Source organism: Bombina bombina, chromosome 1, assembly GCF_027579735.1.
Source record: "Bombina bombina isolate aBomBom1 chromosome 1, aBomBom1.pri, whole genome shotgun sequence".
Lineage (NCBI taxonomy): Eukaryota > Metazoa > Chordata > Amphibia > Anura > Bombinatoridae > Bombina > Bombina bombina.
Window position 1 is genome coordinate 1,549,263,236 of NC_069499.1, and position 16,144 is coordinate 1,549,279,379.

The window sequence follows — 16,144 nt, forward strand, 5'->3', positions numbered from 1 at the left end:
AAATTAACTTTTTCAGATTCTGAAGAATTTTCCCCCATCATGTCAGAGTCTGAGATTTCACCTTCAGAAGCTACTGAAGTATCCTCCTCAGCAGACATTTGAGAAAGGTTGACCAGAGCAGGTTTAGAAGGGTCAGAAACCTTACTAGTAGAAATATGTTTAGATTTCCACTTACCCGAAGTAGGGAAAGCAGGTAAAGCTGCAGACACCGCAGAAGTTATCTGCGCAGCACAATCTTATGGCAAATAAACACCCCCAGGAGGTTGAGGCACTGCATGTGAAACGACCATAGCTTGAGACGTTTGAGGAGAAAGCTGAGGCATATCCTGAACAGGTTATCCTGAGAGACATAAGGCTCAGAAAGGAGTAATTTGTCTTTAAATTTTAAGGTCTTAGATGAGCAAGTGGAACAAAATTCCACAGGAGGTACAACCTGAGCCTCCAGACAAAGCAAACATTTGTCATAAGTAATGGATGAACTATGGTCTGAATCCATTTTAAAATATATAAAATATGAGAATTATTTAACACCAGTACGGTAAAAATAAAGCACACACCTCTTAACATACAAAAAGGAAAAAAGATTTTATTTTAGTCAAAAACTTCCTCACACCTCTATAACTCAGGCTGAGGAGTCTTACCACACCGAGACCGTAGTCACTCCAGAAAATCAGGATGCCAGATTAGCAAAGTTCAGCAATCCAACCAAAGCCGGCACAGAGATAGGCGACAAGATCCTCTAGGACTGTAGGGACCCCATTAGTGCTGAGAGGGTAGAGAGAGAAATTGGAGAGGAAAAGTGAAAGTGGAAAAGAAGGTAGAGTTAAAGGGACAGTCTACCATAGAATTGTTATTGTTTTAAAAGATAGATAATCCCTTTATTACCCATTCCCCAGTTTTGCATAACCAACACAGTTATATTAATATACTTTTTACCTTTGTGATTACCTTGTATCTAGGAACAGTCTTCCAGCCCCCTGATCACATGACTGTGACTGTTTATTATCTATTGTCTTAAATTTAGCATTGTATTGTGCTAAATCTTAAATAACCCCCTGTGCCTGAACACATTGTTATCTATATGGCCCACGTGTACTTTCTGTCTCTTTGTTTTGAAAAGAGATTTAAAAAGCCTGTGATAAGAGGCAGCCCTCAAAGGCTTAGAAATTAGCATATGAGCCTACCTAGGTTTAGTTTAAACTAAGAATACCAAGAGTAAAAAGCAAATTTGATGATAAAAGTAAGTTGGAAAGTTGATTAAAATTTAAAAGTCCTATCTGAATAATGAAAGTTTAATTTATACTAGACTGTCCTTTTAAAGGGATACTAAACCCACCTTTTTTGTTATAGGCACACTTTCCTAAAGAGCATGTGTAAAAATTCAAGGGACAGTCTACTCAAGAATTTTTTGTTTAAAAAGAATCCCTTTTTCTTTCATGTAATTGGCAAGAGTCCATGAGCTAGCGACATATGGGATATACAATCCTACCAGGAGGGGCAAAGTTTCTCAAACCTCAAAATGCCTATAAATACACCCCTCACCACACCCACAATTTAGATTTACAAACTTTGCCTCCTATGGAGGTGGTGAAGTAAGTTTGTGCTAAGATTTCTATGTTGACATGCGCTTCTCAGCATTTTGAAGACCGATTCCTCTCAGAGTACAGTGAATGTCAGAGGGACGTGAAGGGAGTATCACCTATTGAATGCAATAATTTTCCTAATGGGGGTCTATTTCATAGGTTCTCTGTTATCGGACGTAGAGATTCATCTCCTACCTCCCTTTTCAGATCAACGATATACTCTCATATACCATTACCTCTACTGATAACTGTTTCAGTACTGGTTTGGCTATATGCTATATGTGGATGGGTGTCTTTTGGTAAGTATGTTTTTTATTACTTAAGACACCTCAGCTATGGTTTGGCACTTTATGCATTTATATAAAGTTCTAAATATATGTATTGTACTTATATTTGCCATGAGTCAGGTTCATGTATTTCCTTTTGGAAATCGTCCGTTTCATATTTGGGGAAAGTTAATATTAAGAAATATTTATCTTACCTGGGGTTTAGTCCTTTTTTCAATTGACTACTTTGTTTCAAATTGCGGGCTAACATAGGCTCATGGGTACATCAAATGCTACACTTTATTGCGTCATTCTTGGCGCGATAATTTCTCCAACATAGGTGTGTCCGGTCCACGGCGTCATCCTTACTTGTGGGATATTCTCTTCCCCAACAGGAAATGGCAAAGAGCCCAGCAAAGCTGGTCACATGATCCCTCCTAGGCTCCGCCTACCCCAGTCATTCTCTTTGCCGTTGCACAGGCAACATCTCCACGGAGATGGCTAAGAGTTTTTTGGTGTTTAAATGTAGTTTTTATTCTTCAATCAAGTGTTTGTTATTTTAAAATAGTGCTGGTATGTACTATTTACTCTGAAACAGAAAAGAGAAGAAGATTTCTGTTTGTAAGAGGAAGATGATTTTAGCAAACGTTACTAAAATCGATTGCTGTTTCCACACAGGACTGTTGAGATAAAGTAACTTCAGTTGGGGGAAGCAGTTGGCAGACTTTTCTGCCTGAGGTATGACTGGCCACATTTCTAACAAGACTTTGTAATGCTGGAAGGCTGTCATTTTCCCTATGGGGACCGGTAAGCCATTTTCTTAGATTAAGTAAAAGAATAAAGGGCTTTCTAAGGGCTTAAAAAACTTGTAGACATTTTTCTGGGCTAAAACGATTACTTTGCTAAGCATATTTGGCAGTTTATAACTCTTTATAGTTATTATAATCTTGGGGATTTTTGTTAAAAAACGGCAGGCACTGTATGGACACCTTTTTCAGATGGGGGCCTTCTCTAGTCATAGGCAGAGCCTCATTTTCACGCCACTAATGCGCAGTTGTTTTTGGAAAGCAAGGCATGCAGATGCATGTGTGAGGAGCTAAGAACCACTGAAAAAGCTTATAGAAGGCGTCATTTGGTATCGTATTCCCCTCTGGGCTTGGTTGGGTCTCAGCAAAGCAGATACCTGGGACTGTATAGGGGTTAAATGTAAAAACGGCTCCGGTTCAAATTTGGTGTGCAATACTTTTAAGGCTTTAAGACACTGTGGTGAAATTTTGGTGAATTTTGAACAATTGCTTCATGATTTTTTCGCATATTCAGTAATAAAGTGTGTTCTGTTTAAAATTTAAAGTGACAGTAACGGTTTTATTTTAAAACGTTTTTTGTGCTTTGTTGACAAGTTTAAGCCTGTTTAACATGTCTGAACCATCAGATAAGCGATGTTCTATATGTATGAAAGCCAATGTGTCTCCCCATTTAAATATATGTGATAATTGTGACATAGTGTCCAAACAAAGTAGGGACAATGATGCCACAGATAATAATATTGCCCAAGATGATTCTTCAGATGAGGGGAGTAAGCATGGTACTGCATCATCCCCTTCTGTGTCTACACCAGTTTTGCCCACACAAGAGGCCCCTAGTACATCTAGTGCGCCAATACTTATTACCATGCAACAATTAACGGCTGTTATGGATAATTCTATTGCAAATATTTTATCTAAAATGCCTACTTATCAGAGAAAGCACGATTGCTCTGTTTTAAACACTGAAGAGCAAGAGGACGCTGATGATAACGTTTCTGACATACCCTCACACCAATCTAAAGGGGCCAGGAGGGAGGTTTTGTCTGAGGGAGAAATTTCAGATTCAGGAAAAATTTCTCAACAAGCTGAACCTGATGTTGTAACATTTAAATTTAAATTAGAACATCTCCGCGCACTGCTTAAGGAGGTATTATCTACTCTGGATGATTGTGACAATTTGGTCATTCCAGAGAAATTATGTAAGATGGACAAGTTCCTAGAGGTTCCGGTGCCCCCCGATGCTTTTCCTATACCCAAGCGGGTGGCGGACATAGTAAATAAGGAATGGGAAAGGCCCGGCATACCTTTTGTTCCTCCCCCTATATTTAAGAAATTATTTCCTATAGTCGACCCCAGAAAGGACTTATGGCAGACAGTCCCTAAGGTCGAGGGGGCGGTCTCTACTCTAAACAAACGCACTACTATTCCCATAGAAGATAGTTGTGCTTTCAAAGATCCTATGGATAAAAAATTAGAGGGTTTGCTTAAAAAGATGTTTGTTCAGCAAGGTTACCTTCTACAACCAATTTCATGCATTGTTCCTGTCACTACGGCAGCGTGTTTCTGGTTCGAAGAACTAGAAAAGTCGCTCAATAAAGAATCTTCGTATGAGGAGGTTATGGACAGAGTTCAAGCACTTAAATTGGCTAACTCTTTTATTCTAGATGCCGCTTTGTAATTAGCTAGATTAGCGGCGAAAAATTCAGGGTTTGCTATCGTGGCGCGCAGAGCGCTTTGGCTAAAGTCTTGGTCAGCGGATGTGTCTTCCAAGACAAAATTGCTTAACATCCCTTTCAAGGGTAAAACACTGTTTGTTCCTGATTTGAAAGAGATTATTTCAGACATCACCCGGGGAAAGGGCCACGCCCTTCCTCAGGATAGGTCTTTTAAGGCTAGAAATAAGCCTAATTTTCGTCCCTTTCGCAGAAACGGACCAGCCTCTACTTCTACATCCTCTAAGCAAGAGGGTAATACTTCTCAACCCAAACCAGCCTGGAGACCGATGCAAGGCTGGAACAAGGGTAAGCAGGCCAAGAAGCCTGCCACTGCTACCAAAACAGCATGAAGGGATGGCCCCCAATCCGGGACCGGATCTGGTGGGGGGCAGACTTTCTCTCTTTGCTCAGGCCTGGGCAAGAGATGTTCAGGATCCTTGGGCACTAGAAATAGTTTCTCAAGGTTATCTCCTAGAATTCAAGGAACTACCCCCAAGGGGAAGGTTCCACAGGTCTCAATTATCTTCAAACCAAATAAAAAGACAGGCATTCTTACATTGTGTAGAAGACCTGTTAAAGATGGGAGTAATTCATCCAGTTCCAATAGGAGAACAAGGGATGGGGTTTTACTCCAACCTGTTCATAGTTCCCAAAAAAGAGGGAACATTCGGACCAATTTTAGATCTCAAGATCCTAAACAAATTTCTCAGGGTTCCATCGTTCAAAATGGAAACCATTCGAACGATCCTTCCTACCATCCAGGAAGGTCAATTTATGACCACGGTGGATTTAAAAGATGCGTACCTACATATTCCTATCCACAAGGAACATCATCAGTTCCTAAGGTTCGCTTTTCTGGACAAGCATTACCAGTTTGTGGCACTTCCATTCGGATTAGCCACTGCTCCGAGAATTTTCACAAAGGTACTAGGGTCCCTTCTAGCGGTTCTAAGACCAAGGGGCATTGCAGTAGTACCGTACTTGGACGACATCCTGATTCAAGCGTCGTCTCTGTCAAAAGCAAAGGCTCATACGGACATCGTCCTAGCCTTTCTCAGATCTCACGGATGGAAAGTGAACATAGAAAAAAGTTCTCTTTCCCCGTCAACAAGAGTTCCCTTCTTGGGAACAATAATAGACTCCTTAGAAATGAGGATTTTTCTGACAGAGGTCAGAAAATCAAAACTTCTAAGCTCTTGTCAAGTACTTCATTCTGTTCTTCGTCCTTCCATAGCGCAGTGCATGGAAGTAATAGGATTGATGGTTGCAGCAATGGACATAGTTCCTTTTGCATGAATTCATCTAAGACCATTACAACTGTGCATGCTCAGACAGTGGAATGGGGATTATACAGACTTGTCTCCGACGATTCAAGTAGATCAAAGGACCAGAGATTCACTCCGTTGGTGGCTGATCCTGGACAACCTGTCACAGGGAATGAGCTTCCACAGACCAGAGTGGGTCATCGTCACGACCGACGCCAGTCTGGTGGGCTGGGGTGCGGTCTGGGAACCCCTGAAAGCTCAGGGTCTATGGTCTCGGGAAGAATCTCTTCTCCCGATAAACATTCTCGAACTGAGAGCGATATTCAATGCTCTCAAAGCTTGGCCTCATCTAGCAAAGGCCAAATTCATAAGGTTTCAATCAGACAACATGACGACAGTTGCATATATCAACCATCAGGGGGGAACAAGGAGTTCCCTGGCGATGGAGGAAGTGACCAAGATAATTCAATGGGCGGAGGATCACTCCTGCCACTTGTCTGCAATCCACATCCCAGGAGTGGAAAATTGGGAAGCGGATTTTCTGAGTCGTCAGACATTCCATCCGGGGGAGTGGGAACTCCATCCGGAAATCTTTGCCCAAATAACTCGATTATGGGGCATTCCAGACATGGATCTGATGGCGTCTCGTCAGAACTTCAAGGTTCCTTGCTACGGGTCCAGATCCAGGGATCCCAAGGCGACTCTAGTAGATGCACTAGTAGCACCTTGGACCTTCAACCTAGCTTATGTATTCCCACCGTTTCCTCTCATTCCCAGGCTGGTAGCCAGGATCAATCAGGAGAGGGCTTCGGTGATCTTGATAGCTCCTGCGTGGCCACGCAGGACTTGGTATGCAGACCTGGTGAATATGTCATCGGCTCCACCATGGAAGCTACCTTTGAGACAGGACCTTCTTGTTCAAGGTCCATTCGAACATCCGAATCTGGTTTCCCTCCAACTGACTGCTTGGAGATTGAACGCTTGATTTTATCAAAGCGTGGGTTTTCAGATTCTGTAATAGATACTCTGATTCAGGCTAGAAAGCCTGTAACTAGAAAAATTTACCATAAGATATGGAAAAAATATATCTGTTGGTGTGAATCTAAAGGATTCCCATGGAACAAGATAAAAATTCCTAAGATTCTATCCTTTCTACAAGAAGGTTTGGAGAAAGGATTATCTGCAAGTTCTCTGAAGGGACAGATCTCTGCGTTATCTGTTTTACTTCACAAAAGGCTGGCAGCTGTGCCAGACGTTCAAGCGTTTGTTCAGGCTCTGGTTAGAATCAAGCCTGTTTACAGACCTTTGACTCCTCCCTGGAGTCTTAATCTAGTTCTTTCAGTTCTTCAAGGGGTTCCGTTTGAACCCTTACATTCCGTAGATATTAAGTTATTATCTTGGAAAGTTTTGTTTTTGGTTGCAATTTCTTCTGCTAGAAGAGTTTCTGAGTTATCTGCTCTGCAGTGTTCTCCGCCCTATCTGGTGTTCCATGCAGATAAGGTGGTTTTGCGTACTAAGCCTGGTTTTCTTCCGAAAGTTGTTTCCAACAAGAATATTAACCAGGAGATAGTTGTACCTTCTTTGTGTCCGAATCCAGTTTCAAAGAAGGAACGTTTGTTACACAATTTGGACGTAGTCCGTGCTCTAAAATTCTATTTAGAGGCCACTAAAGATTTCAGACAAACATCTTCTTTGTTTGTTGTTTATTCTGGTAAAAGGAGAGGTCAAAAGGCAACTTCTACCTCTCTTTCTTTTTGGCTTAAAAGCATTATCCGATTGGCTTATGAGACTGCCGGACGGCTGCCTCCTGAAAGAATCACAGCTCATTCTACTAGGGCTGTGGCTTCCACATGGGCCTTCAAGAACGAGGCTTCTGTTGACCAGATATGTAAGGCAGCGACTTGGTCTTCACTGCACACTTTTGCCAAATTTTACAAATTTGATACTTTTGCTTCTTCGGAGGCTATTTTTGGGAGAGAGGTTTTGCAAGCCGTGGTGCCTTCCATTTAGGTGAACTGATTTGCTCCCTCCCTTCATCCGTGTCCTAAAGCTTTGGTATTGGTTCCCACAAGTAAGGATGACGCCGTGGACCGGACACACCTATGTTGGAGAAAACAGAATTTATGCTTACCTGATAAATTACTTTCTCCAACGGTGTGTCCGGTCCACGGCCCGCCCTGGTTTTTTTAATCAGGTCTGATGAATTATTTTCTCTAACTACAGTCACCACGGTATCATATGGTTTCTCCTATGCATATTTCCTCCTGTACGTCGGTCGAATGACTGGGGTAGGCGGAGCCTAGGAGGGATCATGTGACCAGCTTTGCTGGGCTCTTTGCCATTTCCTGTTGGGGAAGAGAATATCCCACAAGTAAGGATGACGCCGTGGACCGGACACACCGTTGGAGAAAGTAATTTATCAGGTAAGCATAAATTCTGTTATTTATTTAAAATGGAGTATATGCGTTCTTTGTTAAAAGAAGTGTTAATTACTTTGGATATTGAGGAAGCTAGTCCTCTTGATATTAAAGGGACAGTCTAGGCCAAAATAAACTTTCATGATTCAGATAGAGCATCTAATTTTAAACAATTTTCCAATTTACTTTAATCACCAATTTTGCTTTGTCCTCTTGGTATTCTTAGTTGAAAGCTTAACCTAGGAGGTTCATATGCTAATTTCTTAGACTTTGTAGGCCACCTCTTTTCAGAATGCATTTTAACAGTTTTTCACCACTTGAGGGTGTTAGTTCACGTATTTCATATAGATAACATTGTGCTCGTGCACGTGAAGTTATCTGGGAGCAGACACTGATTGGCTGAACTGCAAGTATGTCAAATGAACTGAAATAAAGGGGAAGTTTGCAGAGGCTTAGATACAAGATAATCACAGAGGTTAAAAGTATATTAATATAACTGTGTTGGTTTTGCAAAACTGGGGAATGGGTAATAAAGGGATTATCTATCTTTTAAAACAATAAAAATGCTGGTGTAGACTGTCCCTTTAAAACCAGTAAACGTTTAAGTTCTGTTTTTAAACCTCCTGTGGTTACTCCAGAGGTTTTTCCTATTCCTGATGCTATTTCTGATATGATTTCTAAGGAATGGAATAATCCGGGTACTCCTCTTAATCCTTCTGCAAGGTTTAAAAAATTGTATCCTTTACCAGCAATTTCAATAGAGTTTTGGGAAAAGATCCCCAAAGTTGATGGGGCTATTTCTACTCTTGCTAAATGAACCACTATTCCTATGGAAGATAGTACTTCCTTTAAAGATCCTTTAGATAGGAAGCTTGAATCTTATCTAAGGAAAGCCTATTTATATTCATGTCATCTTGTTAGGACTGCAATTACTTTGGCTGATGTTGCAGCTGCTTCAACTTTTTGGTTGGAGAATTTAACGCAACAAGAATTGGATTCTGACTTATATAGCATTGTTCGTTTACTACAACATGCTAATCATTTTATTTGTGATGCTATTTTTGATATTATCAAAATTGATGTTAGATCCATGTCTTTAGCTATTTTAGCTAGACGAGCTTTGTGGCTTAAATCTTGGAATGCTGATATGACATCTAAGTCTAGATTACTATCTCTTTCTTTCCAAAGTAATAATTTATTTGGTTCTCAGTTGGATTCTATTATTTCAACTGTTACTGGGGGGAAGGGAGTTTTTTTGCCTTGAGGATAAAAAAACCTAAGGGTAAATCTAGGGCTTCTAATCGTTTTCGTTCTTTTCGTCAAAATAAGGAACAAAAACCTAATCCTTCCCCCAAGGAATCTGTTTCCAATTGGAAGCCTTCCTCAAATTGGAATAAATCCAAGCCTTTTAAGAAACCATAGTCAGCCTCTAAACCAGCCCCCAAGTCCGCATGAAGGTACGACCCTCATTCCAGCTCAGCTGGTAGGGGGCAGATTAAGGTTTTTTAAGGATGATTGGGCAAATTCAGTCCAAAATCAATGGATTCAGAGCATCCTACTGAATAGGATTCAGAGTAAGACCTCCTGTGAGAAGATTTTTTTCTCTCACGCATCCCAGCAAATCCAGTAAAAGCTGAGGCTTTCCTGAAGTGTGTTTCAGATCTGGAGGTTTCTGGGGTAATCATGCCGGTTCCTTTTCAGGAACAAGGTCTGGGGTTTTTTATTCAAATCTATTCATTGTCCCAAAGAAAGAAAATTCATTCAGACCAGTTCTGGATCTGAAAATTTTGAATCGTTATGTAAGAGTACCAACTTTCAAGATGGTGACTATAAGGACTATTCTGCCTTTTCTTCAGCAAGGACATTATATGTCTACAATGGACTTGCAGGATGCTTACCTTCATATTCCGATTCATCCAGAACATTATCAGTTCCTGAGATTCTCTTTTCTAGACACGCATTACCAATTTGTTGCTCTTCCATTTGGCCTAGCAACAGCTCCAAGAATCTTTTCAAAGGTTCTGGGTGCCCTACTCTCTGTAATCAGAGAACAGGGTATTGCAGTGTTTCCTTATTTGGACGATATCTTGGTACTAGCTCAGTCTTTACGTTCTGCAGAATCTCACACGAATCAACTAGTGTTGTTTCTTCGAAAACATGGTTGGAGGATCAATTTACCAAAATGTTTTTTGATTCCTCAGACAAGGGTCACCTTTTTAGGTTTCCAGATAGATTCAGTGTCCATGACTCTGTCTCTAACAGACAAGAGACGTTTGAAATTGGTTGCAGCATGTCGGCACCTTCAGTCTCAGTCATTCCCTTCAGTGGCTATGTGCATGGAAGTTTTAGGCCTCATGACTGCAGCATAGGACGCGATTCCTTTTGCTCGTTTTCACATGAGACCTCTCCATCTTTGCATGCTGAATAAAAGGTGCCGGGATTATACAAAGATATCACAATTAATATCCTTAAATCCCAATGTTCGACCCTCTCTGACGTGGTGGTTAAATCACCAGCGTTTAGTTCAAGGGGCCTCTTTTGTTCGGCGAACCTGGACTGTGATCACAACAGATGCAAGTCTTTCAGGTTGGGGAGCTGTCTGGGGAGCTCTAACAGCACAAGGGGTTTGAAAATCTCAAGAGGCGAGATTACCAATCAATATTTTAGAACTTTGTGCAATTTTCAGAGCTCTTCAGTTTTGGCCTCTGTTGAAGAGAGAACCGTTTATTTGTTTTCAGACAGACAATATCACAACGGTGGCATATGTCAATCATCAGGCTGGGACTCACAGTCCCCAAGCTATGAAAGAAGTATCTCGGATACTTGTTTGGGCGGAATCCAGCTCCTGTCTAATTTCTGCGGTTCATATCCCAGGTGTAGACAATTAGGAGGCGGATTATCTCAGCCGTCAGACTTTACATCCAGGAGAGTGGTCTCTCCATCCGGATGTGTTTTCTCAGATTGTTCAGATGTGGGGTCTTCCAGAAATAGATCTGATGGCTTCTCATCTAAACAAGAAACTTCTCAGATACCTGTCCAGGGATTCTCAGGCGGAAGCAGTAGATGCACTGACACTTTCTTGGTGTTATCAACCTGCTTATATCTTCCCGCCTCTAGTTCTTCTTCCAAGAGTGATCTCCAAGATTATCATGGAACAATCATTTGTATTGCTGGTGGCTCCAGCATGGCCCCACAGGTTTTGGTATGCAGATCTTGTTCGGATGTCCAGTTGCCAACCTTGGCCACTTCCGTTAAGGCCGGACCTGTCTCAAGGTCCGTTTTTCCATCAGGATCTCAAATCATTAAATTTGAAGGTATGGAAATTGAACGCTTAGTACTAAGTCATAGAGGTTTCTCTGACTCAGTAATTAATACTATGTTACAAGCTCATAAATCTGTCTCTAGGAAGATTTATTATCGAGTTTGGAAGACTTACATTTCATGGTGTTCTTCTCATAAATTCTTTTGGCATTCTTTTAGAATTCCTAGAATTTTTCAGTTTCTCCAGGATGGTTTGGATAGGGGTTTGTCTGCAAGTTCCTTGAAGGGACAAATCTCTGCTCTTTCTGTTTTATTTCGCAGAAAGATTGCTAATCTTCCTGATATTCACTGTTTTGTACAGGCTTTAGTTCATATTAAGCCTGTCATTAAATCAATTTCTCCTCCTTGGAGTCTTAATTTGGTTTTGAAGGCGTTACAGGCTCCTCCTCTTGAGCCTATGCATTCTTTTGGATATTAAACTACTTTCTTGGAAAGTGTTGTTCCTTTTGGCTATCTCTTCTGCCAGAAGAGTTTCTGAGCTATCTGCTTTTTCTTGTGAATCTCCTTTTCTGATTTTTCATCAGAATAAGGCGGTTTTGCGGACTTCATTTGAATTTTTACCTAAGGTTGTGAATTCTAACAACATTAGTAGAGAAATTGTTGTCCCTTCCTTGTGTCCTAATCCTAAGAATCCTTTGGAAAGATCCTTACATTCTTTGGATGTGGTGAGAGCTTTGAAATATTATGTTGAAGCTACTAAAGATTTCAGGAAGACTTCTAGTCTATTTGTTATATTTTCTGGTCCTAGGAAAGGTCAGAAGGCCTCTATTTCCTTGGCCTCTTGGTTAAAGCTTTTGATTCATCAAGCTTATTTGGAGTCGGGTCAAGCCCTGCCTCAGAGAATTACAGCTCATTCTACTAGATCAGTCTCCACTTTGTGGGCTTTTAAGAATGAAGCTTCAGTTGATCAGATTTGCAAAGCAGCGACTTGGTCCTCTTTGCATACATTTACTAAATTCTACCGTTTTGATGCTTTTGCTTCTTCTTAAGCAGTTTTTGGTAGAAAAGTTCTTCAGGCAGCTGTTTCAGTTTGATTCTTCTGCTGATGTTTTAAGTTTTTCTTTTCTTCATGAGAATAACTTATATTTTGGTTTGTGGATTATTTTTCCAGCATTTGGCTGTTGTTTATTTGTATCCCTCCCTCTCTAGTGACTCTTGTGTGGAGTTCCACATCTTGGGTATTAATATCCCATACGTCACTAGCTCATGGACTCTTGCCAATTACATGAAAGAAAACATAATTTATGTAAGAACTTACCTGATAAATTAATTTCTTTCATATTGGCAAGAGTCCATGAGGCCCACCCTTTTTATGGTGGTTATAATTTTTTTGTATAAAGCACAATTATTTCCAAATTTTGTTGATGCTTTTTACTCCTTTCTTTATCACCCCACTACTTGGCTATTCGTTAAAACTGAATTGTGGGTGTGGTGAGGGGTGTATTTATAGGCATTTTGAGGTTTGGGAAACTTTGCCCCTCCTGGTAGGATTGTATATCCCATACGTCACTAGCTCATGGACTCTTGTCAATATGAAAGAAATGAATTTATCAGGTAAGTTCTTACATAAATTATGTCATTACCCATTCCCCAGTTTTGCAAAACCAACACGGTTGTATTACTATACTTTTTTTACCTCTGTGATTATCCTGTATCTAAGTCTCTGCAGAGACTGTCCCCTCATTTCAATTCTTTTAACAGACTTGCATTTTAGCCAATCAGTGCTGATTCATAAGAAACGCCACAGGTATGAGCACAATGTTATATATGGCACACATGAACTAACACCCTCTAGCTGCGACAAACTGTCAGATGCATTCAGATAAGAGGTGGCATTCAAGGGCTTATAAATTGGCATATGAGCCTACCTAGGTTTAGCTTTCAACTAAGAATAAAAAGAGAACAAAGCAAATTTGATGATAAAAGTAAATTGGAAAGTTGTCTAAAATTACATGCCCTTAGGAGATGGGGGTGAGGGCTGGGGGGATATGGATCAAATATACATTCTAAACTATCTCCCTCCCCTCCTTTTCCCCCCTTTTTTTTTTTCCCCTCTCCTCTGCCTGGGAGTGGAGGTAAGGGGGGAAGAAGGGGGTAAGGGAAGGGGAAGGGGAAAAAGGGAAAACAGGAGTTGTAATATTAATTATATGAGTTAACAAACATGGGTAACACAACTTGACAACATGAGTTATCACTTATATAATGTGGTATGTCAAGTTATTTTCTTTCTTCTATGATGTAATAGACTTAAGTGAATTGTATTAAGAATGTTATTGCCATGTTTCAGATTTATTGTTTTTCTTCTTTCTTGTTTCTTGTTTTTTATTTATTTTTTATTATTTATTTCTTTTTTTTTTGTCTTTTTTGCCCTGCTTATGTATTACTTATTATACTAAACCTCAATAAAAAGAAAAAGTAAAAAAAAAAAAAATTACATGCCCTATCTGAATTATGACATTTTTTTGTAGACTTTCATATCGCTTTAATAAATTTAAAAAAAAAAAAAAAAAAGTCTGGTACTAATATCCCTTTTAAACGTTCTTTACTATTTTAGCACACTATCTTAATATATTTATGTATCATAGAGATTATAGCACATACAGATAGCTTTATTGCCTTACAAATCCTACCTCTGTAATATCATACTGATGTAAAGCTCTGGACATAAAACTCCATACAATGATTTCAGTGTACCTATATTATCTAATTTGCTTCATTATATTTGTGTCCTTTGCTGAAGAAGCAGCAATGCACTATCGGGATCTAGCTTAACGCATTGGTGAGCCAATAACAAGAGGCATATATGTGCAGCCACCAATCAACAGCTTCTGAGCCTACCTAGGTATCCTTTTCAAAAAAGAATATCGAGAACAAATTAGTTGTTTGATCTGCATGCTCTGATTCATGAAAGTTTAATTTTGACTTTACTATCCCTTTAACACTTTAATTTCACAATGTGATATTTACAGTTTGTTGATGTTTATTTTATTTTTTGTGTGTAGACTTTGGAGGAGATCAAGAGAATCCAGTTGGGGAAATATTACAAAGCATCTGAGGAGGAGAGGAGCAGTATTGAGTGTAACCCGTATACCATCTTTCACCAGGCGCTAAGTAACTGCCAGCCTATTATTGGCCTCACAAATGTCTTAAAAGGAGGCAAATCTTACCAGGTATATACCCAGCAGTAAAGGGGAAAGACTCAAACAGTCACCACAGCGAATAATCTTCACCTTTCTTCCTACAGGTCCCCACACCACTAACAGAGAACAGGCGGCGCTTCATGTCCATGAAATGGTTAATTACAGAGTGTCGGGATAACAAGCACCGTCGGACTCTGATGTATGAGAAGCTGTCGCAGGCGTTATTGGAGGCGTACCATGGTCAAGGAGAGGTGGTCAAGAAAAAGCATGATCTGCACAAAATGGCCGAAGCCAACCGAGCTTTTGCACACTTTCGATGGTGGTAGGAACCAGTCTGTGAACCTCCTCTGCAACAGAACTATAGGACTCGGGAGCTCTTCTTGAGCTGGTTATGGAACAAAAGTGTTTTCCCCCCTGGATTATTTGAAGAAAAAAACAAATCCCCCAGACTTCTCTCTTTTTAGCCAGCATCTTGTTAACTCTGAGTAACACCCCCTTTAATGCCAGATGTTGGTAGAAATATTCAAGATGCAGTTGAGGTCACAAATTTTTTTTTTATTTTTTACACCTCTGTGAACTGTAAATACACATTTTCTGCAAATTGTTCATTTCGCTGAGTAAAACTCCTTATTCTTTACACACCTTAACCTTTGTGTTACACAATCTTTGAAAATCTAATCATCGATAAACAGACAAGTTTTGTAATGCTTGATGGTTTTTAAAATGGAGAGTAAACTTTAGTTTTATAGCCAATTCAGTATATTAAACTTCACTAATATTTATTCTGCGACTGTGACAAGTTTAAACTAATTTCTCCAACATTGGTGTGTCCGGTCCACGGCGTCATCCTTACTTGTGGGATATTCTCTTCCCCAACAGGAAATGGCAAAGAGTCCCAGCAAAGCTGGCCATATAGTCCCTCCTAGGCTCCGCCCACCACAGTCATTCTCTTTGCCGTTGCACAGGCAACATCTCCACGGAGATGGTTAAGAGTTTTTTGGTGTTTAAATGTAGTTTTTATTCTTCTATCAAGTGTTTGTTATTTTAAAATAGTGCTGGTATGTACTATTTACTCTGAAACAGAAAAGGATGAAGATTTCTGTAAAATCGGTTGCTGTTTCCACATAGGACTGTTGAGATGAAGTAACTTCAGTTGGGGGAAACAGTTAGCAGACTTTTCTGCTTAAGGTATGACTAGCCATATTTCTAACAAGACCATGTAATGCTGGAAGGCTGTCATTTCCCCTCATGGGGACCGGTAAGCCATTTTCTTAGTCAAACAAACAGAATAAAGGGCTTATTATGGGCTAAAAAACTGGTAGACATTCTTATGGGCTAAATCGATTGCTTTATTTGGGCATTTTATTCATATTTATGCTGACTATTTGCATTTATAAACTTTGGGAACGTTTATTAAACGGCAGGCACTGTGTTAGACACCTTTTCCAGTCAGGGGGCCTTCCTAGTTATAGACTGAGCCTCATTTTCGAGCCATTACTGCGCAGTTGTTTTTTGAGAGCAGGGCATGCAGATGCATGTGTGAGGATCTAAAAATTGCTGGAAAAGCTTCTAGAAGGCGTCAATTGGTATCGTATTCCCCTCTGGGCTTGGTTGGGTCTCAGCAAAGACTA

General features: G+C 40.1%; 1 protein-coding gene across 2 annotated transcripts in view; it reads left to right on the top strand.

The window, feature by feature from the left end:
• MRPS7 (mitochondrial ribosomal protein S7) overlaps window positions 1-15,160 on the top strand; it is a 50,940-nt gene extending 35,780 nt beyond the window's left edge. For both annotated transcript variants that reach the window (XM_053708927.1, XM_053708930.1), the window contains exons 4-5: window positions 14,376-14,543; window positions 14,618-15,160. In XM_053708927.1, the coding sequence (XP_053564902.1) occupies window positions 14,376-14,543; window positions 14,618-14,839 (390 nt within the window). In that variant the 3' untranslated portion in view covers window positions 14,840-15,160. The remainder of the gene's footprint in view (window positions 1-14,375; window positions 14,544-14,617) is intronic.
• Window positions 15,161-16,144: the final 984 nt, after the last annotated feature.